General features: G+C 36.7%; 3 protein-coding genes across 4 annotated transcripts in view; all 3 read right to left on the bottom strand.

Annotated features, from left to right (window-relative positions):
• The window catches only part of cxadr (CXADR Ig-like cell adhesion molecule), a 42580-nt gene extending 39420 nt beyond the window's left edge, over positions 1 to 3160 (bottom strand). Inside the window, exon 1 of the mRNA XM_033978707.2 lies at positions 2968 to 3160. Coding sequence (XP_033834598.1) covers positions 2968 to 3019 — 52 coding nt within the window. The 5' untranslated portion in view covers positions 3020 to 3160. The remainder of the gene's footprint in view (positions 1 to 2967) is intronic.
• Positions 3161 to 4363: 1203 nt separating this feature from the next.
• Positions 4364 to 7359, bottom strand: btg3 (B-cell translocation gene 3). The gene is made up of 5 exons (XM_033978492.2): positions 7309 to 7359; positions 6480 to 6682; positions 6253 to 6390; positions 5716 to 5905; positions 4364 to 5094 (listed from the first exon to the last, which is right to left on the bottom strand). The coding sequence occupies exons 2-5, from the start codon at positions 6647 to 6649 to the stop codon at positions 4891 to 4893; spliced, it is 702 nt and encodes a 233-aa protein (XP_033834383.1). The 5' UTR covers positions 6650 to 6682; positions 7309 to 7359; the 3' UTR covers positions 4364 to 4890.
• Positions 7360 to 7745: 386 nt separating this feature from the next.
• On the bottom strand, positions 7746 to 24435 carry c14h21orf91 (chromosome 14 C21orf91 homolog). Of its 2 annotated transcripts, none has more exons than XM_033978856.2 (5): positions 24286 to 24435; positions 22935 to 23071; positions 11530 to 12015; positions 9893 to 9955; positions 7746 to 9377 (listed from the first exon to the last, which is right to left on the bottom strand). In XM_033978856.2, exons 2-5 carry the CDS (start codon positions 23059 to 23061, stop codon positions 9208 to 9210), a joined length of 846 nt encoding a protein of 281 aa, XP_033834747.1. In that variant the 5' UTR covers positions 23062 to 23071; positions 24286 to 24435; the 3' UTR covers positions 7746 to 9207. The 2 variants fall into 2 exon arrangements, with proteins under 2 accessions (XP_033834747.1, XP_033834746.1); XM_033978855.2 differs by having other exon boundaries at positions 22935 to 23068.

The raw sequence follows: 24435 nt of genomic DNA, 5'->3' as shown, positions 1-24435 counted from the left end.
AAAGATAACCTAACCAAGAAGTCTGAAAATGAACTTCCATCAGTGAAACAACACTCAAACCTCCACACTGGCTCCATTTGGCTTTTTAGCACACCATACGCTACAAAAGAAAGCTGATAAAAAAACAAAAACACGGAACGTAATCTATAGTTTTTCAAAAAATGTGAAGTCATTTCCAAACATTTGCAATATATTTTTCTTCTTGTGCTAGAATTGAAATAATCAGCACATTTTAAGCCACTTTTGACATCTAGCAAAAACCTTATCTGACCATCATTACTAGGACATTCCAAAAGTCTAGGCCTGTCGCAATAATTATTATATTGACTCATCATTCTATATATGAAAGCTGGAACAGTGTATTTTTGGGCTCAATATTCATCGCGTGTACAATTTCTTTGCAATAGTGGGGAGATTTTAACCATTTTTCTGTACAATGATAAGATTTGAGCTGTAGAGGGTAAAATAAATAACTTCTCTGGCTTATTATTGGTTCATTCAGCTATTTATTTGTTGAAGCTCATGCCTTTTAATGATACTGTCTATTTACAAATAGTTCACTGAGATTAGCCTGCTTTGTATCTGTGGCATAGTTTCAAGAAGTTTCAGTGTTGTCGTTTGTATCAATATTTCTCTGCAGTGTTATCGTGATAGGCCTACAAAAGACAACTGATATGCACTGACCATCTCTCCTATACTGCTGCTAACACAGTTTAAAACGCTATGTTTATTTCCCATTGACTTCATGAAACTTCCTGCACGCAGTTCAAACCAAGCCCTAATGCAAATGTCGTGCATATGTCGTGAATATGAACCTTTTAAGAATACAATACACAGGAGTTCACTATTGTTCCAAACACAGTGGAAATGGTTTCTCGTAAAAAGAGGATCTTATACATGAAATACATTTGAGAAGGGGGAAGGGAGGATTCTGGGTAAACTGAGCACACGTTCAAAAGGTAACCAGGCAACGGGCTCTGGTCAGGGCCTTTGCTCTGAGGCTTATCAGGTAACTGCATTCAGGGCCTGCTGATAGGGCACCAGGTTTGTTTGTCTTGGGTTTGAGGTATTGCTTCTACCTCTTCCTCTCAAAAGTAGAGAGCAGGATGTAAGGCCAGGACAAGGTAAGTTTCGTGTTGAAACAGCAACAAAGGAAAACATTTATAAATTACTGACGAACGTAAGGTAATCGTTAAACAAAAATGAGTGATTAGAACAGATGGCCATGACGGGAATTCTTTACTGATACAGACACTGTAACAAAAATGGGATTTTTTGGGGGAAATTTCCTGCAACTGCCAAGAACAGGCCTAGTTGTTGTGACATTAATATTAGAGGTGTAGATTTCAGAACACTGCTACAATGAAGGCCATAACCCCACAACCTACACTATTGTTTATATAAAGAAATGCAGCGTCAAAACTTACATCTTTAAAAACAACTTTGACTGAACTTTGTTTTTATTATAAACACAATAAATTCTACTATATTTTTGAAGTAACTTTGACACATTCTATATGTAAAATGACAGATTATTGAATAATAAAGTAACATTATTATAATATCAAGAGATTTTCTCCCAATCTAAATACTTTTAAGTTCAGTATATTCATTTTTCACACGCTCACACTGATTGCTCTCCCTGACAATATGGACTGTGAAAATATAATCTTTCAACATGACTAAACAGAAGAACTACACTAGTGGCAAAATGGCAAAGTTTTTTATGAATTATAATTGTTAAATTCCCATCATTTGTGCAGCGGGACTACATAAACTTGAGCGCACATCAGGGGAGACGAGCTGAAGACAGAAACTGCTCAAATGCTTTGTCATTAAGCGGAGGTTAATGCGATGTTGTACCACATCAGAACAAAACGTTATGAGTCTGGCAAATATTGTTCCTGTGTGCTGAAGTGGAACAGCCCCCAAATGACAGGGCCATGATGCCTTTAAGATGGTAATGAGCCTCAAAGTGTACACAACCATGTGAATCTAGAAACAAAAGACAACTACACTACACACCGTCTCGCCAACCATATACCACGAGTGCCCCTTTTTCATCCGAGAGGGTTTAGGAGACACAAAACAAAGGCTTTGCTCTATACAAAAGCTTTTACTAATCAGCACACAGGAATGCCACTGTCCTATCCTGGGATCTGTGTCTGCCAATCAGAGCATTCTATGGAAAATCTATGGGAAGGCAATTTGGAACCACTGGAAAAATAGAACAGAGTAAAAAGTTTCACATCATTGTTCATAGTGGGAGGAGCGATTGGACAGTTTCAGTCGAAATTCCAGAGAGGGAGATAGTCACGCCTAATTCAAAGGACATAGGTGAATAATACAGCAAAGTAAAAGAAATACTTAGACTACAAACGCACGAAATGAAACCTACATTTTAAGTTATACTCACTAGATCACGTTAAAAAGGAAAACACGCTTAATTAGATTAGACATGGAGGGTAAACAGGTGTTTACTACTTTTAAATGGTTAGAAAAATCACATATTATAAGGCTTAACTATTTTTATATGCTACAGTATTTGGGGCTCTGTGTTGGTACAGGCAGATGGCAGACACAAGCAGATTTCAAGTGCATCAGCCACAGGTTTTAAAAGCGGATCAAGCGTTTGTGAAAACTCAAGTGGCAGTCGGTAAAAATCCTGCTTACGCTGTAACGTTGTGAGGAAAACAAACTTGAAACGTTACAGGGGAGTTTTACGTTGGAATATCGGATCAACAAACTAGAAATAGGGGTTCCTACTGTGCCAGATAGCAGAATATAACGTTAAAATTGTAATAATGCCGCTTAAAAGACCTTATCTAGCTTTTGTTTTGAGTTTTTGTCAAGTGACCTTCGCTCGAGGATAATTCCATAGATCCGGGTAGTCAGTCCATGGTTACCACCGCGCACGAGGACGACGGTTAGGGAAAAGTATTCAAAAGTAGCCGTTTAAAAACTTACCAATAACGCATGATAGCACCATGCAGCCGAAGCGCATCGTCAAAAGCTCCATTTCTGTGTCTGCTACTCCAGCGCCTGTTCACAAACTTAACCAGCAAGTTTTGTAGATTCGTGAGCGGTGATGTGGCTCGACTGAAGCATCCAAACTCCACTCCTCTCTCTCCACCCTCTCCGCTCTACTCTCTGCAGGTGCACCGGGAGCGGGCACGCCGGAGCCAGGGGAGCGCGCACACACGGGTCACGTGACAGACCGCGCACTGACGAGAGGCAACGCTGCCATCTGCTGGTGATGAGGAGAAGGGCAGAGGTGGTCGATTCAGTGAGACAGGTGCATTTAACAGCTTTGACAGAGCGCTTGTGCTTTTAATAGGCTTGGAACAGCACATGATAAGATTATAGAGTAATACAAGAAATACTGAAATTTTTAGTAAAATGTACTGCCTACGTTAGAATGATCAGACGTCCCTATTTACCCAGGACAGTCAGTTTTGAGCCCTTTGTTTCATGTCCATGTTTGTTATACAAGACCGTCCAAGGTGTCCTTATTTTTTTTTTTTTTTACGAATCTAATCTGATCCCCGCCAACAGAAAAAAGGGAAATATATTGTCATTTGTTTAGCTACAACACAGAAAACCACCGTGCTTGAAAATTTGCATAATACGGCAAAAAAAGCACTCTGTTGAACATAGAGACGTCCCTCAAATTTTATACTGACCCACAAGTTAGTCGAGAATGGGAAATGTTACGCACTCTTTTCACTTGATTAATACCAACCATCCCAACTCAGGTGTGTCCCATCTTTTAATTTTGAAAATCTGGTCATCCTGACCTAGGTTCATCAGGGACAAATAAGCAGATCTGAGGGCCAAATTTGTGCCAGTGTGGACAGTCCTGTCATAGAGATTAAGTGCAACAATACTCTATAACTGTAGTTTTAAAACTTTTGACACCAAGTACTACCTCAGAAGTTATTTACCTCCAGATCCAAACCAGGTCTATAACCAGACCATGTCTAAAATAGAATTACATGATCGATAAAATTCTTCTTCTTCTTAAACCCAAAGGACAAAATAAATAATTTTGATAAATACAGCAAAGATTCAAACTGCAGAGGAATCTTCATTTGCCACACTCTCATCATTTTGAGAACCACTACACTATAATATCAAGTCCATATCACATTATAGTCTACATTCACAACTATATTTTATTCTAAAGAGAAGCAGGCTGTCATCTATTACCCATACATTATTAATTCATTCCAATTGCCAAGTATAGAAATGTATGAATAAAACATGTTCCTATTGTTGTCACTACATCCCTACACATACTTAAATCTGTCACAAATAACAAAATTAAAACACAAAATACAAAGCCATTCAGACAACAATTTTACTGATCTTGTTAAATATTGATTGTGCAAAAAGGCTTTCATGTAATACATAAAAATTGATACAGCACCAATTACAGGAAATGTATGCCACATCAACAATACAGCAATTACAAACCCTTAAATATTTACTTCACAAGTTCTTCACATAGTGTAAGCAGAGACAGATTTTAATGTACAGAATCAGTACTTTCAAGACCAATATCATGATCCCAGGGAATTCTTTTCACTAAAACATACATTTAAGCCTTGAAATCTAAAACCATGAATAAATAAACTATTACCTCATAGGGAAAAGTAATATATAAATAACATTTCACCATTGTAAAAATACAGTACGTTATGGCTACATGTGTAGGACTAAAACTATATCTTCCTATAAAAGTGATTTTGCAAACTCTAACAAATTGTCTAAAGTGCAAAAACTGTTATCAAGATTAAAAATATTAGTATAAACATCTATTTATAAAAGCATTGGTCAGTCATTTTAGAGTTTTCAAGGTTTAATAGCCAAGACTATCAGCAGGACTTTTTAGTAGTACTGATGAAAGTTTGGCTGCGCTCCCCAGTATCCATGGTGTTGTCTCTGTGCAGCCTGGGCCCACAGATGTTGCCTTATTAAGTGGCTTGGCACAGGTCTGTGACGAGGTCTGGACATGTGGTGAGGTCTTGGAAACATGTTACCACTTCCCATCCTCTCCATCCTTCGGGAATGATACTGAGCCCAATTATTTGCCTATGGAACAAATTCAATTCAAGTATATTTATATAGCACAACTTCAGCTGACCCAAGTGCTTAACATAAAAGTCAACACACAACACAGGAACATAGGAAAAGAACAATAAAACTCAAAGACAGCCTGTCTAGCTAGCTAAATGCCTGGGAAAAGAGGTGGAGCTTCAGTCTATGTTAAAGACTGAGAGGATCTGACAAATACAATGGAATAAGTATATTTTATTGGCATTATTAAGCCCCAATCACACATCGTAGTTTGCAGTAAATTGCCGGATATAAAATGTCAGAACACTCAGCAGTACCCCCCTCAAAACTAGGAAAAAACTAGGCAAGATTTTTAGTAACCAAGCTCATGGAACCAACCCTGGAAACCAAGCATGTCACCATGGAAACCAATCTCAGAATGATTATGGAAACCAAGTAGTGGCATAGGGAATTTTCCCAATAATTTACCTTGCAAATTCCAAGCTAAAAATGCAGAGAAAACAGTTCTGGCTTTATTCACACATTACTGTGTTCTGACAAAATGCAGGTAAATTCCCAGGTCAAGCTGCATGTGTGAATGGGGTTTTAGTGTCAGAAGGAAATGACAATAATCAGATCAAATAGAAATAACTGTACCTTGGGATTACAGTAGCGGTTTGATATTGTGAAAGGGGATTTTCGTGAAGTCTCCTCATCAGAAGACGTGCCTGAGTGGTAGTCGGATGTTACTCTCTCCAGGGCTTTGGTCACCTTCTTTGCAACTTCTTTTTCATCCTCATCTTTGGACAATGTTGCCAAAGAGAAGAAATGTCTAAACTCCTCATATCTAAAATAAAGAAAATAAGAAACCATGAAAACCAAATCCAGTGTTTCCCACAGATGGATATAAATATATTTCTCTCTTGCTAGGCTATGGTGGCACAGGCACTTATTACAGGCAACTTATTATCAAACCTATCACTTCTACTAATCAAAATGATCTGTTTAAAAGATTAAATAATGTTACTTCTTTATATTTATGATAATACAAAAGGCAAAAAGTAAATATTTTTTTTACTAATTTACTGCTTAGCTTGTTTTAGACTACAGGGGAGTATTCACAGTCTCCCATATTAATGAGAAACACAGCAAATAGTTGAAATAAACCCATAAGACTTAAAAAAACAATCTCACCTGCAACAAACTTCACCAGGATCCACCCATAATGTTAGCTCATCTGGCAGTTTAAGATCTTGGTACTGAATCCCACTTTCCTGACAAGCTTGAAAAATCTCTGGGTCCTGCCTGTGACATTTATTTATCCTTATACACCTGGAATGAAACACAAATGCCTTGTTATGTTTCATTTTTTGTCCATTCACCATCAAGATCCAATAATATAGGCTACAATATGACATTACCTGTATGCCTGGCCTTTGGAGGGATTGTCAGGATACCAGTGCCCCTTGAATTTATCTTGGAGTGCGACAGCCAGTCTCTCAACAAAAAGGTCAATCTTTTTAGAATCATGATGGCTTTTTTTTAGATAACCTTTTAGAAAAAATATCACGACTGCAATTTCCTGCTTCATTTTTTAGATAATCTTCTTCACATTGGACAGTTTCTGTAACAACACAACACCACTCCTTAGTATAGTTTACATCTTCCTGCATCTGCATAGCGACAAAAACAACCCTGATGAAAAAGCCCCAAAATCATTTTACATTTCAGTATTTTAAGATACCAAGTATAAAACTATGCTATTCACTTTCCTGATACTTACATATTTAGTTTATAAAGTTCCTCCTGATCACTGGGGATCTTGCTAATATTTGTGGTTGCTAATAGTAACTAAATGCTGTTTTAAAAGATATTTTTATTTAAATATTTTGTCTTCATTTGTAAGTAACAGTCTCTAGGGCTGACAGTTGTTCCAGAAGGCGGGCTGTGACGCACCAGTTCCGGGTAGACCACGCTGTCAAACAACTCCAAAACTCAAACGCAAAAAAGATACACCAATATTTCACCAGAATTTAATATATAAAATTGGCCGCGTACTAATACACAATGGTCCAGTACTTTCAAACATGTTTTTGTCACTTTATGAATATTACAGCTATATATTATGCTAGCACTAACCAGCCGAATGATATGTTGGCAACACATAAACACAATTCACGTTTATATATATTGAATATTATATATTAATGCCAATAATTTGCCCACGTTATCGTTCAAAAATCGACATACCTTGTTGACATAGCTTGAACAGTATCCGCGCTCTTGTCGCTATACTTCGTTGGCGCATGACAATCATCAATGGAACTTCACACAAAGAGAGAGCGTCTGTAACCCCGCCCCTTCACGACTCTGATTGGCTGAGCGAGAGTTTTGACGTGCAATCAGGATTCAAGATTGTGATCATGTGACTCATATTATGACTCACGCACACGCTGCATGTGCACGTTGTAGATGAGCTGTGTGGCCCACCGCGCATGTTAAACCCAACTGAGACAACTTTATTTAACTTATTAAATATATGAAGATATAAAAGTAATATTATGGTTACATTTCAAATGTAATCCCTTCAGAATGTTTTGAGCATATTAGACACAATCTATTACTGACCACAAGGTGGCGTCATATACCTGCCTACCTCAAAATAAATAGTTGAAAGAAACACCGACTTAAACTTAAGTTTTTATTGAAATAAAACAAAGTCACTTGAGCACATTTCACACAGGTTGTAACTTGTCCATCAGCATAGAATAAATACAACTCTTGCACTTCCACACAGACATGCAGTCTTTGCAAAAGTAAAAACACCTGTAAAGAAAATAAAACAATATTGTAGAGAAGAGTAACAAAAGGCAAGTAAAGCTTTGCTGTTGAGCCGTGTATACATAACACTTATGAATAGGGTTTGAACACTGACAAAATTAACTATACTTTTAAAATTCAAACACTCAAACTAAATACAAAGTTTAAAAAACATGTTTAAATGGAGTCAATTGTTTGACCCGAAAGGGGTCATACACATGAATCTCTTATAAAGAGACTAGAAGAGAGAACAAAGCCAACTTTATCTTAAAATGTGATTATATACAACACCTTTGTCTCCGCAGCTTATTACACTTGTGTAGCTCTGAATTCAGAGAATATATTCTACTTAAGGCTTCTGGACACTGATCACATTCTTGCATAGGGTTTCTAACAAATAACTGTCAAAACTACAAATAACTTGAGCCTCTTACATCAGAGGCGCAGATAAGAACACATTTGTATTGCTTTAACAACTTTGATCTAACTTTAAGACATTTAAATAACCCAAAAAGCAAATGCACTTCAGAATATCTTTCACATAATACCAAATCTTCAAGAGTCACAAACTAACTAGAACATTTTCTGTTTGGAAACCATTTTCATTTGAAAAATAATACAAATATTAAATAAAATGCTTTGGCTAGACAGCTTTGCCTTTTTAAAACAGTTTTGCAATAAGACCTCACAAACCAATACAAATATTTTTTCAATCTGAGAAGAAATAAAAGTGTAACATTTCAAGCATTTTCACCTCTAAAAACTATAATCATTATGCACCAATGTGGTTTCAGAGAATACTTTCAGTATTTTACCACAAACTATAACATTCACAGAATTTGCATCTACCTCCGTTGGTCTGACTAGTTATAAAAATCAGTCATATACTGTAGTATTATTGGGGAGAAATGCATATGATTATTGAAATCATCGGTATCCAGTTTCACACATTGATGTCAGTTTAAAACACAACACATTTTCAGGTCACTGATGTGTCAGCCCATAACTGCAGAGCTACCTACCGTTATTTCTTTGTGTCTAATATTATCGGGCTCTAAACAGTAAATGTTAATTCGTTAACTGACTGATGACAGTTTTGAACGACAAAATATGAAAGGTGTTGTTGCTCACATGGGGGCAACCAGCTGCAGCAATAGTGAACAGCCAATAAAGTCTTACATTATCATCCACATTGCCACACAAACACAGGCTTAATCTTTCAAAAGCTAACCACTGCTCAGTTTCAATAGAAATCCAAACTCATTTCTGACCACTGCTAGTGCCCCCTGTGGATGAGACGTGTCTTTTCCACAGTCCTGTGTGTGCCCCTCACTCTCCAGGACCTGCACTGCTGGCCTTCACTCCAGCCCTGCTAATCTGCAGCCAGGGCAGCTTGGCACAGTTCTTAAACAGCTGCTCAATAGCAATATGGCGCACATGCAACTCTGACGCCAGTGAGTCTTTCTCCTGTACAGCCTCCGTCAGCTCCTCGAAGACCTCTGTGGGGAAGAGAAGGAGGGAGCATTACAGTCAGCACTTTGGACAAGGTCAAGGTACACACAAAACTTTAAAAAGTCGATAAGCTCAATAAGAGAATCAGTCATAATAACTGGAAGGTGCACTATATCACTTTTCTGTTGGAGGGTCCACCACCGGGTGATATTTTTGTGCACAATGTTCCACAGTATCATATCAAACATAGCTGTCTCCATGCAGACAAGCAGGTGATGTCATAAGGCCACAAATTACAGGTCAGATCTGTGGAGAGGTGACCCTGCCCACAGTAAGAATACATGTTTTTCAAGGTATTTTTGCACAATAAATCACCTGTTATTGAAAACATGCAAAACGAACAAGTTTGATGCCATACTGTGGGACATTCCAGCAAAATGATATTTCAGTGGAGAGAAACAACCTGCAGACTCCCCACGAGAAAAGTTACACAGTACACCTATAAATACTTGCCATGTTCTTCTCTTAACTGGACACATTATTACAAAAATCAAGAACTTACTCTGAATCTGTATGAGGAGTTGGCCATTTATCTGGTGAAGCTCATCCATGCTCATTTTAGTCACTAAAAACACAAGAGTGTTTTTAAGAGAATGGGATGTTATCAAAAAATATTACACAATTATCAATACAATTCTTTACTCAAGGACCAGAATGATACAAGTAAACAAGGTTGAATAGAGATTAGCAATAGTGGTGTGAAACCTGTGTTTTTGCCACATTTGATTTAAACACATATGCTATGCAATACAGATAGACAGATATCTATCGATTGGCTGATATTGGCACTTTTTAGTATATCGCCCATTGGCCTTAAATCTGCAGTCCAGGTCGGTATTTTGTTTAGGCCGACCAGATGCCTGAATAATCCACATAAAGCTTTATTTGAACACTTTAATGTGAAGAGGACACTGTACAAAACATGACTGTGCCACTCTCTTATCCACTTTGTAATAAAACAGGGCTGTGGATGAGTTTGTAGTCATTTCTTATTCTATAATTAAAATGATCAGTATTGATCAGACCTATATATTGGCCCGAAAATATCGGCAAAGTTTATCAGCTCTTATCGGTTCCTCTGTATTGTAACAATCAGGATCAAAACCCCCAAAACCCCATATTGATTTCTACTATACAATATCCCAAGAGGGAGGGAAAGAGGGAAATACTGTCATTCGGTATAGTACCTTCAAACTAAAGTGGAGTCTAAAATTTTCCACCTTAGTCTAAAAACAACCTGTAATATATTGGGATCACAAAATCACACTGTGTTACACATGGTATTATGATTAAAAAAAAAAATGTAGACAACAAGCTACATTTATATTCAACAAATAATATGTGATTAAATCAACTGAAGTGCTACTATTCCTGAAAAACACATTTATTCACTATCTGTTGTTTTATGCAAGCTACAAACAAGTTTAATATTAGAGAGAGATCACCAAGGACATATTTTAAGGCTAGAGAAAAATTACCCCCCCTCCCAGAGAGAGTTTAGAAAAAACTAGTATGAAGGACAAGCCGCGCAAGAGTGAATGCGGTCTTACATCACTGTTTTGTCTGATGCCTTTCAACAAATAATTGCTTAGAGTTAAAAGAGCCCCTTGATATGAAAGATGAAACTGAATATATAAAAAGGTGACGCAAACTAGAAAGGACATTAAAACAACAACATTTCTTACAGAGTGGTTGTATTGTATGTTTACAAGATGTAGGGGTACAAATACAGAATCGAGATTTAAATTGTATTAATTCCACAGCCGTAATACATATATTGTTGTCCAGGATTATCTCTAATTGTAAATGATAAGTTTGGGTATTTAACGGAGAGATCTACAGCCAATCCTCTGTCTGTAAAAATATGTGGTTTGGAGAAGAGATTAGATTTTGGGAGATGAAATTTGACCGGGGAAATTAATATTTTAAGAAGACAAAATTTGAAATTTAAAATCAGGACTGATTAATATGAGAAAACAAATTGTGAATAATTTTCAATAATGTCATATCGCCTCGCCCAATTCATATACTTAAGTTTAAAATTAATTTTGTAGTATGCAACCACTTTCTTTAGCACAATGTGAATTAAACAGATTAAACAGATAAAAAATAGATATACAAATAAATGATAATAATTACATTCATCTCTGTTGTGGCCGTGGTGTCTGTGCTGTCCTCCTCCTCCACATGTTGCATTATTATGAAGACCTTTTCTGCCATTATTGGACCAGACCGCTGTCTCCGTCTCTTGCAACAGCCCAAGCTCCTCCACTGTATTCAACATGCCCATGGTGTAATCGGGCAGTCCTGTAGTTTTCCTGGTGTCCCAGTGGGGGGCGTAGCGGGGCACCTGAGCGTCTGTCTGTGGCAGAAGCTTGCGGTCGCCTTGGTGACTGTAACAAAACAGTTTGGCCCCTCTTCTGTTGGGCACATTGGGGTCTTTGTTCTGGGCGTACTGGATGATTCGGTTCAGTTTCTGGCTGAGGGCTAGCTTCATGCCCTCGTAGGCACTTCGGGACACCTTAGAATGGGACAGCTTCTGGTTGGCGATGAGGTGACACTTCTCGAAGCAGTCTCTGTGGCCACGTAAGGATTTGGAGTGCAAAAGAGTGGCGGAAGAAACACCTGTATTGCAAGAAACAAAGACATTCAGGTCAATAATTACATAAACACAGTACAGCAACATGTAGGCCTGACACGGTAATTACTATATCAACTTATCATTCAGTATATGAAAGCTGGAACTGTATATTTTTGGGGTCAATATTTACCGTGTGTACAGTTTCTTTGCATTACTGGAAAAGGTTAGTTTTTGGCTATCTTATGAGATTTAAACCATAAAAGGTTGAATTAATAACTTCTATGACTCATTACACATGAAAACTAACTACTTAAGTGTTTGCTTCTGCTGTTTCTTTATTGCAGCTCATGATATTTTAACAATATTGTAGATATTTTTTGTGGTTTAAAAAAAATGTTGTTCCAGATATTGAATAAGTCGATATAGTAGAATAGTAGAGTGACAGGCCTAATTTATAATGGATTTTAATCAAGAATGGATGGAATAATATTTTGATAGCAGTAAAATTCATTTGGCTTTTTGTAAATGAAGTCTTCATTTACAAAAAAATCAATCACGGGGAAAAAAAATAAATAAATGAAAAATCACCCAAGTATGCCATTGCACCACAAGTGTTTAAGAGAAAAAGCCACACCCGGCTGGCTATATGCCAATTATAATGTTTCCTACTTTGATTTAATCTGTTTAAGCACAACATTGTGCTGGTGTATAATCATCTGAATAATCATGATTTCATTTTTTTAAACATACAGAAGTGAACCCTTTTATGCCAGATCTTGGAAGTTATTACGTCAAATGGCTCTGGGGGACAAAAAATTGAAGACCATTTGACAAAGGTCTATATTAAAAAAGGTATGGAACAAGATTTAGGTTTTGTTTACAATGATTCACACAGTTATGCAATGCTCTAAATACACCATCTGTACACACCCATTATTCAGAATGAAAATAAAAGGAAGTTGTTTTCATAGTAACCGATAATAACCTCCTGAACCGAGGTATTTCAGCGGGCAAGACCTTTTTCTAAACTCAACCTCTGGCAAACACAAGCCAAGTTTAACATATTTTCAAATCAACAGTCCACATACCTCAACAGAAAGTACATGTTTCAACTTGAACTTTGGGGATTACACACCCTCATATAAAAGAACTTCCCTGGAGTACTTCAGTGCTTCAGTCAACAACTTTAATTTAATTTTAACTGTGGTGGAATGTAACGAAGTACAAGTACAGGTAGGCATCTGTACTTAAGTCAATTTTAAAGTGGATACTTTTTACTTTTACTTTACTACATTTGAGAGCAGGTATCTGTACTTTCAACTTCACTACATTTCTGAACTGGACTTAAAAGTTAAAGTATTTATTATTATTGTTTGAGACCTGCTGAAAAGCTTGAGGGTTTATTTTCAACACGTTCATAATTTGAGCAAACTAGCTAGGGAAAAAAAAACTGCTTCTACTGAACAAAAGTCAGCAAAAATCTTTAACAAAAACACATACATTTGAAGCTTTATTACATCTAAAGTCTAAAATCTGTGCACAATACTATCTTACCCTTTTAAAAATTTAAAAAGTAAAAGTATCACATGAAAAAAAACATCTTCTTGAGTATTTTTTGCCCTTGTATCTGTACTTCACTTAATAAAAATAAATTACCACTGATCTAAAATAAACAAAGCTCACCAACACTTTTCTAATAACCACAAGCTGTAATTGTTTAAATATATGACACAACTGGGAGCTTGCTTGTTATATTTATCCGCTTATGTGTCAGACTTAGTTAAGCTATTAATTACACAAAAGAGTCTGCAGTGAGAGTTCGTATTCATTTTTTACTATTCATTTCTGGAACTTTCTATTTTTGCCATTCAAATCTCTTTAGTCTGGTCTTTAAACAGAATACATCACCGATTAGCACTAGCTGAACAAAAAAAGCATTGGGCCGGAACCAGGGCAATGCACCACCAGCCAAAGACCTCACTGTGGGTAAGCAGCTTAAAGCACTGTCATTCATGGACACACAGACTATTCATTAGAGGCGAGTCGGTGGTGTTCTGTCGTTACACTCAAAGACACACTACAGATTAACAAAGAACAGCAAAGGGGCTGCTCAGATCTGAATGTAAACAGTAAAAGAGGAACATGTGTGAGGGTGGAGTTTAACTGATTCTGGCAAGTGTGTGTTGCTACGGTGAAAGTATTTTAACCTTGCTCTTACATAAACTTGCAAATCAAGATTGTCATGGATCGATGTTGTTCGAGCATGGCTGATGATAAAGGGATTATGTAATGGTGTCAACTGTTTAATGTTAAGAAACCAGGCCCGGCCGAGACTAAGCCTGTCCCGATAATTACTATATCAACTTATTTTTCAGTGCATAAGATTTATCATGGGCACGTTTTCTTTGCTGTAGAGGGAAAATGTTGGTTATATTCCTTTTCTACAAGGAGATTTGAGCTGTAGAAAGTTGAATTATAAACTTCTATGACTCATTACAGAAACAAACTAAGTACTAAAGTGTTGCAGCTCATATTTTTTGACAATACTGTACATTTAGAAGACTTTTTAGGGGATAATTCTGCTTTATGGTTTGATTTATATTATTGTTTATCGTCTATATTTACCTCAAAGATATATCGCACTTCAAAATTTGGTATTATGACGGGCAGTGCATGCAACCCTACTCAAAAGTGTTTGCAGCCAAATTTGAGACAAGTTAAATAAATGGAGAACTATTATATTTTCACCCTTTTGAAACTAGGATGCTCCCTCAGTCAGTTTGGTCTGAACCACGTCTGCAAGATATGCATTACAGGCTGTTCTGGGTTTATACCTTTGAACCCCTTGGGCTTTCATATTGTAGAAGAAAAAGAAGAACTGAAGAGTGAGGCAAACTTATCAGGTTAAAAATAGCTGCTAACATTAAGTTTGTGACCAGTGTTGTGACAGTCATTTGACTTGACACACTTTGTCCATACAAACTGTATGCAAACACAGAATGGCTGGATCACCGAGCTATGGGCAATTTCAGTCAGTGTGAAAACTTCAACAGACTTCCTGAGATAACATCTGTTGACTTCAAGCAATGGAGACAAACACAAACTCAACAACTCTTTTGGGTCATGTCTTTGAAACAATTTAAGAGTCAATTAATTCCACACAGACATATTTAATTTAAGTTTTTTATTTTTTTTATTTTATTTACTTTATGTTAGAATCCCATTTAATAATAATAAAATAAATTGTAGAACACACACACTTACACAAACATATACACTTTCTCGTCTGTTTTTTACTTTCTTTGGTACAAAATTCTTTAAAAAAAAAAAAAGAAAGAAAATATGTAAAGTAAAACAAAGCCATCTCCCAAGCCATCAAATAGTTTTAGTTTATACAGTGGTGATGGACCCCATTTCATTAGCTTACACAGCTTCTTAGGATGTCCATGTTTTCACTCTCTGTTGTCACTTATATAGTGGGATACATATGTAAATAGAAAGTATGTGTATAGTATACACCTGTGCATGTAGTATGAATGAAGCTTGAGTGTGTAAATGTGCATGTGTATACGCTACATGTATATGTGTGTGTGTGTGTGCGCCTTATATAATGTGGACCACTGTTAAAAATGAATTGAACTGAATTGAATATAAATGGATAAACTCTACTGAATACTGCACTCTAACCTTCACTTGGTCTAACCTCATCTTGAAATGTGCCTGTCTTTTGTGCATTAAGATTTCATTCAGGAGATCACAGACTTTGTAATAGGGCTTCAACATGATTGTTTTGTTATTGCTGATGATTTTAATATGCTCATATGTTGTGAGCTGAGACCACTAGTCAAAAAGTTTTATTTTTAACTTGACAGTCTCTGGTCTACCACACATGCATTGGACCTTGTTCTGTCTTTTGATATATGATATAGTAGCCCTGTCATGGTAAACCATTTTGAAGTGCCATACATTGCTGAAGGAAATGTAGACGATAAGATAAAAGACAATATTGAAACTCATTTATGCCACTGACACACTAACCCAAGAGCAGATTTAAGCCACAAAAAATAATCTAAATCTACAATATAGTTAAAAAATCATGAGATGCAATAAATAAACAGCAGAATGAAAAACTTTAGTGTATTTGCATCTGTTATGAGTTGAAGTTATTCATTCATTCAAAACTTTGCACAGCTTAAATCTTATAATATAGTAAAAAAAATAACAGTAATGCAAAGAAAAAGTACACATGAGAAATATTTTTCCAGCTTTCATATACAACAATAAGTCGATATAATAATTATCATAACAGGCCTATAATATAGTAAGTCTGTCCACCTGTTCAGGATTGGAAACTGACACAGTCGTCCAAACACGCCTCACTTGGGTTGAAGCAGAGATGAGGGCCTGCAGCTAACAGCCGGGATATGTGGGACAGAGGTCAGTGGTGCTAATACTATCAATGCACCGTGGTAAAGGTTCCAGAGTACATTCTATTAACTGCCACAGAAAGCGCTGGAGCCCTCAGACAGTCGTAGCCAACATGTGAACTCCAACCACCTGTTAACCGCTGCTAACAAAACACAGCTGCATAAGCCAAAACAAGGCACTATGTTAACTGGCAGAGACTTTAAGGACAAAAGTACAGAACCCCGGGGCATTCTGGGTAACTGAGAAATGCCGTGTTTGTACAGACATACTACATACAACAATAAGACAAGCTCTGGCTTTACAAGCACCAACAGGTATAAGCCAGGTCCATAAAAGTTCGAAATTAAACTAGAACTGCAGAGAAGAAGCTTGTGGTACATGTATGACAGTTTTTCACATAGGTCACATAGATTTCACGTATTTGTTATGGTGGTACAATTATTATGTTATATGTTATAATTATTTTTTATTCCATTTCATTTCATTAAATTTGTGCAGTATAAATGTCACTTACTGCATATATTTAATTTTTCATTTTTTATAATACTATGAGCAACAAAGTCTAATTTTGTTAAGCCAAATATCAGTGTTTCCCATAGATACGGTTATTGTTATGGCGGTACAAATCATTTTTATTTGAATAATTTAATAAATATCACTTTCTGCTTATATTTAATCTTCAACCAGTCATTTTTTATCAGTGTCATCTCTTTTAAAAGTTTATCATAATCCAATGAGCAGCATTGTCTAGTTTTGTTTTGCCAATATAGTCCAGGCTATGGAGGTCCACTGTAGTCTCCTGTATTAATGGGAAACATTGCAATATATAGTCCAGTTTATTTTAGGTGGGGGGTGGGGGAGTGTTTCCATTTATACAGAGTCTCTTGTATAAATGGAAACACTGTATGGCAGGCTCAGAACTACTCTTCATAGATAATAACAACACTTTGAAAACACTGAAAACAAGGATTATTATAGTGGTCAACTTTTTTGCTCTCAAAAATAAGTAAAAGTGTCAATTCCTTAATATGGTTGGTGGTGGTGGTTGTGGTCCCGGGTTTCATGCCTGGTTATTTTGGGTTCAGGTCTTGCAGGTCTCTGAAACACTGCACTAAAAGAAACCAGAATCAACAATGGATAATCTAGTTTGAGGTTTTAAACATAAACATGCATTTGTATTTACACCTTGGAGTGGAATGTAAATTATGCCTACACGCTTACTTACAATATCCAATTCTGCAGCATTCAACTCTGTACAAAATTCTCCCATCAGTCAGTGCACCACTACCATCATGTGATAATTAAAAGTCTATGATCCTCAAGATGAAGAGTTCATGTGCGGTTGATATGAGCACTCTATGGCCCTGCAGTGCACTAAAAACAGCACCAACAGCGCTGTTCCAGGCTCCATCTGTAGTTGTTTTTTTGGTTTTTTTTACTTCCAGAAGGCCAGCTCTACAACATCAACCAAGAATCAGCACAACTCTGCATTATGTAAACAGATTAGAAGACGGTGCTACGCTTCAGTCTGCCCTAAACGACTATGAGGCAACAGTAACTTCAAGAGGAAATTGTTTTCAAAGCCCGTAATGCTCAACATAAAAATAACCCCAAAGTTTAGCGGAAAACTCTAGTGTGCCGTAAATTCAGGAACAGGATCGATATGAAAGAGTTTTCTTACAAAATTTTAAAAGATCAGTTTCTGTATGAGGCAATTCAAGGCACCAAGAGGCCGAAGTGGTTTCCTGTTGAGGCAAGTGCTAGAACAAAGCCCACACGTCTGATTTTACTGTGCTCTGAGCCGTCTGCAGCTTCAGTCCTCTCCAACCATGATATCAGAGCTGCAAATAAACAACAATGCAATCCAACAACACAACACCAGCCAGTTCACAGTTTACTATACACACAGGACACAAGAGATTTTATATTATCCACTATTGTGTGTATGTGCAGTCCAACATTTGAAGATGTTTTTATCAGCTGTAGATGTGTAAACATTCTGACAAGTCTGGATTCATCTATTTCATCCATTTGACAGGAATTTTGAAGACACAAGCACCATTGTAACCATTTTCCTATGGTCTATGGCTTGCTCTGTTTGATAGGTCCACTGAAAGCACTGAAAGACAACTGTGCTCGTTATGGTTTAAGTTGGATTTTATTCAGGAGGTAGACAGTGACTGCAGTTGCATGCATTCTCAAAATTACTCACATCTGATTTTGTGGTTTTCGTGTCAGTCAGGTTAATCTTAAACGAAATCTTATCCAGAAATGAGATCTGTGAGAAATGTGAATCACCCAGTGTAATATTATGCAAAGTGAAAAAAGGTTATCAAATTTGTACGCATTTAAAATCAATAGTGAAATATTTCCTTGACAACATGAAATCAAAATAACTTTATTTGTTACAAACTATAATTGCAGAAAGAGTGCTAACATAAGTGACACGCCCAACACTTAGTGTGTTTAGCTGTAAGTTGAGCTATAGTCTCTTTTACGCCATCTATTATAACACAGCCATTAGTTGCATTTCTATCACCTTATTTTCAATGTGCATTTTGAAGATTTGCATAAGTAACGGGAGGTGGAAATGCCAAATATCAAATGTAGAATCCTTAATTTTCATAAAAGTTTATTTGCTCACTTTATGTGGATTTTGATCTCTTTCTTTAAAACCCAATGAGAGCATTTAGAATCTCTTTTTCATGGGTGCCCTGCTCAAAGTACAATAGAAATGAAAAACAAACAAAACAAGTCCATATAAAACATGAAAAACAGGTGCAGGTGTGAGTTTAAAAGTTAATTTAAGCGCAGAACAGTTAAAGCACATTTTGGGAGAAGGAAACGCATTTATTTTGACATCCTTTGATCTAGAGCACAACAGTGTAGCATGTTTGTTCATATTTCTGCACATATGCTCAGTGGTCACTCAGCATACATAATGATTCATGAAAGCAATGAATGGAAGAACGCTACAAAGTGAGCAACTATTGTGGGGACACAAGCATGAGCAGTTGGCTGGCACGGCACTTGTGTTGTCTGGGCTTATTCAGGCTTTAAGTCACCATATGCAGCCTATATTCCCTCTTTCTCTCTCTCCCTCTCTCTCTGAGGAAAAAAGCAGCAGAAGCATCATTCAAACCAGACACAGATCAGTTACATAACCACCGCGCAGCTGGAACCAGAGAGGATCACAGACAGGGAACAGAAAACAGCAGCAAACCTGTGCATCAACTAATGTCAAAACATCTAAATTTTTAAGCAATATATATGTAAACCCCCTTCTCAATTAAAACTTTGATTAGGCTTAGCGTTGCGTTGAAAATAACACCACAACAGCCTATAGATTGGTAGATAATATACTATTTATAGGTCCTATACTCCGTAAAATGGACTCTTGTGAGCTTTAAACCATGTTAGAATGCTGTTACCTCCTCAAAAACATGCTTTGAGCTGTTTATTATTAGTTTGTCTACATCTCAAAAGCTCAAAATGCTCTGTGGCTGAAATAATGATCCAAATGATTCTATTGAAGGTGTATGGAGTTTAAAAACACAGTGGAGCACTTATGTATTGTATTACCACATGGCATCCCAAGGTGGAAAAGAGTGTTTTCTGTTTAAAAGACGTCAGCCTAAACATGTACTGTTTGTGAGTTAAACAACTGTGAATGAAAAAAAACAGACCTCCAGGCATGTTTGTGATGAGGAAAAACATTATAACAGAGATCAGAGAATAGTCTAATATGGGCCCACGTTTTTATGGGACTGTTCACCATCTGTTTTTCTCTATGGAAAGGTTATTGTTTTGTTTACTGTTCCACTGTATGACATTAACCTTATCTACTATCACCATGGAGCCAAGTTACAGGTCAGATCTGTGGAGACCACCCTCACAATAAGAAAGAATATTTTCAAGGTATGTTTTAGCCATAAAAAAACACCTGTAATGAATAAGTGCAAGGTAGATGTCTTTAATGCCATGCTGTAGAACATTTCAGGCAATAACATCTCTGGGGAAATGAGCAGGTGATGTACCTTCCACCAGACAAGTTGCAGAGTGCATCTTTAAATATTTTGCTGCATAAATCTTGGTCAGATTTGCATCTAAAATTTCAGTAAGCACATTTAACTGAGCCTTGAATTAGAGTGGAAATACTTGATGTTCTGCCTCTGATCAAAATCGTATTCCAGATAAACTTGTATATTACCAATTGTATTTCATATTTCAATGTTTCACATTTTGTATTGTAATACAAAATGTGACAGCTAGGCCTGTCACAATAACACATTTTGAAGTGCAATATTTAACGATAATGTTGAAACCAAATCATGAATGAGCAGAATTATCCCCCACAAACTATTGCAAATGTACGATATTGTGAAAAAATATGAGTTGCAACACTGCACTGCAAAGAAAGATACATATTGACCCCTAAAACTGTTGTTCCATATGTCGTGTATTGAAGGATAAGTCGATATAGTAATTATCATGACAGGCCTCATGGCAGCCCACCATGTTTAGCTCTTAAAAAGACAATCCGGAGTGTAAACCCATTTCTTGCACCCACACAGCAAAGCAATTAACCACCATTCTATGTGAAAAGCTCCTGTACTCTGCATCTCAACAGTCCCATATAAATCTTTCATGCAAATGTATTTCTTTCTGCTGCCAGCCAAATGATATACCACTCTTAGAGAGCTCTTAGTCGGCTATGCACCGCTGTATTTTAAGTGGTACATAATTATGCTGCGAATGGGTAAACAGATGCCTCTCTTCCTGGCATAAAAAGCCTTTTGTGGATCAATGGACTGAGCTATGAAAGACAAACTCACACAATCCCTCCTGATTATGCCAGCATCCTTCCAACAGGCTGCACGTTAATTAAGAGATGAAACTTCAAACGCATGCTTTTGGGCTGGAGTAGTACCACACATCAGGCTGGAGACTGAATAAACAATAAATATATCTATATATATATAGATATATCTATATCACAATCAAATCAAAATCACCATTTTAGTAGGTGCTGTTATCAAAGTATGCAATTATTAAAAGGTATTAGAATGACTGCTATAAACTACAAAATATCCTGTTAAAAACTGTGGACCCTTTAGTTTTTTTGACCTCTACAAAATCGTTCTCAAATGCACAAAATTCTTGAATTAGTTTATCAGTTCATATTTATACTATACTATTTATACTTTGCTCAAATGTTAATGATCTTGGAGTTGTTTACAATGATCCAAAATAACTACTACTGGAGATGATTTGAAACCCAATGCTCACATCTTTCACTTAGAATCAGTGACACTTTATTTGCACATTTGAATAGAAGAAAAATATGAATATAAATCGGTAGGATTGCAGCCATTAGTGTAAATTATGTGGTGGACTGATGGATATAAGTCAACAAAATCTGGCTTGGGTCATCATTCTGAATAAATTAAAAAGGGACATAAACAGCCAGCCGGATTAGTGCAAATGGAAGACACAATTAGATGAGTATTTTTAGAGCTGTCTGAGTAAACCTAGGCTGTTTGAGTTAGTGTGGAATTCACATACAGTTGACAAATAGAGCTTTCAGGTGTTAAAACCTTTTGAACCAGCCGCTACCACTTATACAGGATACACACACAACCAGGAGCTTGGACTCAATAGCTTTAGTGTGCTCTATTTACTCTAAAAGACCAAACAATTCAATAAATAGCTCTCTAAGCTCAACAACTGTGTCTGTGGGTCTTTTTTAAACGGATACAAATATTTTGGAGTCATAACATTGGGTATGCAAATGGTGGATATGAAAGACTTAAATTTTAATCCAAAATAGGAAACATTTTTTACTATTAGTAAAGGCAACACCTCATTGGAATGCATAAATATTTACAATCAAAATCAAAAATTGAAGGAACACAATTATCAAATGGTCAAATTTTTTAATATCACTTTTCCACCTTCAAAGCACTTAAATGTGTGTAAGCAGACAATGGGGGCAAGGGAAGTCTGGCCCAAGGACACAATGGCTGTATTAATCTGCGGGACCTGGAATCGCCCCGCCGACCTGTGGGTCAGTGAATCTACCAATGATGTTTATGTCGAGAGCGGGATTCGAATTGCCAACTTTTGTATCTGAGGACAAACATGAACTAAGCTATTGTTGTCCCAAACCACAAGGCTAGAATCATATAGCTAATAGAAGAATCTAAACAAACAAATTAAATATTACATTTAAAATTGACTAACCATTTAGTGTAGAGCTTTACAAATATGTTCTGAAATGCATATGATTCTTGTGCTAGTTTAGCAGATCATATTCATATCCTTCTCTCCCTTCTCTCAAATGTAAGAAAAATCATAGTTGGAGTATTTACATGTTCAAGTCAGAATTTAGCCCAAATTTTTGCTAAAACTCTACCTCATTACATAATATCAAATGAGAGAAGTTTAAAAATGACACTTAATAATGTTGAATGTCCTTCTACAGAATGAACAATATTGCAGATCAATTAATGTATTAAGTCACCTAAACACTTACCTTCAATGCTGAGTTCAAAGCAGATGTGGCAAAATGACAAGGTCCCAGTGTCTGTGTCTAGCTTGCAAACACTGCATATATTGTCATCATTCAGGTCGATATTCACAAACTGCTCCTCTTCATCCATTATGCTTCTGCTGAGAGATAAGAAACATGTATGAGTGTACATCGCTTTTGCACCAGTGCCTCAAGCTTTTTCTGATTAATCAGGTCATGCTATCACTAAACCAATTAATAATGCAGATTTTGGCATTCTCTGGTGGAACATGGTTTGGCGTAAATAAAATCTTGGAAGAACTGTAGAAAGCCAAAATAGTGGCCTGGTTTTGTCTGCAGTATGAAGGTCAAAGCAGATCTCGGTTTAAGTAGAAGGCTGACACCGCAGGTTAAAATAGGGCATTCAATACAAGAAGGTCAGGAGGACTACAACTCACCAGCTACAATATTGTGCTCAATTCATGGCAAATTGATCACACAAACGGCCAATGTATAAAAAGAAAGAGAAAGAACTAAAAATACAATGTTATACAAAAGTGCATTGACTCTTAAGTACTCCCTGGTCTGTACTACACTGTATGTGTTGGTTTGGAATAAGTCATTGAATAAGTTTTTTGGAAACTCACTGCTTTCCATTTCCAACTTTATTAAAATGTCAACAAAAAGAAAATATTTTACTGGTGATATTCCAAATTTTATGATCATACCACATCTGCAATTGTCTGTAAAATCCCCCTAGTTCCCCTGGTCGTGTCATTTTATATTTTACTATCTAAACATTTGGGAATATGCATAGATATGAGCCAGGGACACTTAACCATTAATCCACACAACCAAACCATCAAAACAAAATGGCTTGTAGCTTTTGGTGCTGAGAACAAAAACAAACAACAGCTTAGAAAATGTGGTGACATGAATATATCTTTGAATGCAGTGATGACAGAAGATCACATTTTAAAACTAATTCGCCAGATTGCAAGATATATAGACTAGTAGTTAGATATGCTGGATATGCTAGGTTATTTGGTTAATTAAATATTTACGAAGAAGTAACTTAGCTAGTTAGGGGTCCTCGACATACAACTTTTTAACATGTTTTAATGCCTTAAGAATACAGATGTCACTAACACATACACTACAATTATATTTCGATACGATATATTTGTAATCGTTAGCATCTATTGACCCTGGGAGTAGTTATCAGCGGTTAAAGATGTTTTGCTAAATTAAGCTAGCTGTGTAAGCATCATCTATTCAGATATTCCGTTATGTGGCGTTCAGACCCAGTAAAACACAACCACGACCAGTCTCCTAAAAAATCGTTTATGTCCCGTTTTATGCGTGGTGAAAATACCTTTATCGTAGTCTATCTTCAGTTTGTGAGTCCTTTTGTTTAGCCCACAGATCTCTCCAGTGCCCACCGTCTCCCTGCGCATAAACACGGCCAAAGCTCCGCGCGTCACGGCAAATCCACAGCAGTACTGGAACATACCACTAGTTTTGA

Source organism: Periophthalmus magnuspinnatus, chromosome 14 (genome assembly GCF_009829125.3).
Source record: "Periophthalmus magnuspinnatus isolate fPerMag1 chromosome 14, fPerMag1.2.pri, whole genome shotgun sequence".
Lineage (NCBI taxonomy): Eukaryota > Metazoa > Chordata > Actinopteri > Gobiiformes > Gobiidae > Periophthalmus > Periophthalmus magnuspinnatus.
This window is presented reverse-complemented; position numbering and strand designations above follow the sequence as displayed.

Excerpts from the sequence above, each read along its gene's own strand:
- btg3 (XM_033978492.2), bottom strand. The coding sequence starts at position 6,649 with ATGAAGCAGGAAATTGCAGTCGTGATATTTTTTCTAAAAGGTTATCTA. Across the intron at positions 6,391-6,479 it reads TCCAAAGGCCAGGCATACAG|GTGTATAAGGATAAATAAAT; the intron begins GTAATGTCATAT and ends GTTTCATTCCAG. Across the intron at positions 5,095-5,715 it reads ACCGCTACTGTAATCCCAAG|GCAAATAATTGGGCTCAGTA; the intron begins GTACAGTTATTT and ends TTTGTTCCATAG.
- c14h21orf91 (XM_033978856.2), bottom strand. The coding sequence starts at position 23,061 with ATGGATGAAGAGGAGCAGTTTGTGAATATCGACCTGAATGATGACAAT. Across the intron at positions 9,956-11,529 it reads CGGCCACAACAGAGATGAAT|TGACTAAAATGAGCATGGAT; the intron begins GTAATTATTATC and ends TTGTGTTTTTAG. Across the intron at positions 9,378-9,892 it reads ACTCCTCATACAGATTCAGA|AGGTCTTCGAGGAGCTGACG; the intron begins GTAAGTTCTTGA and ends TCTTCCCCACAG.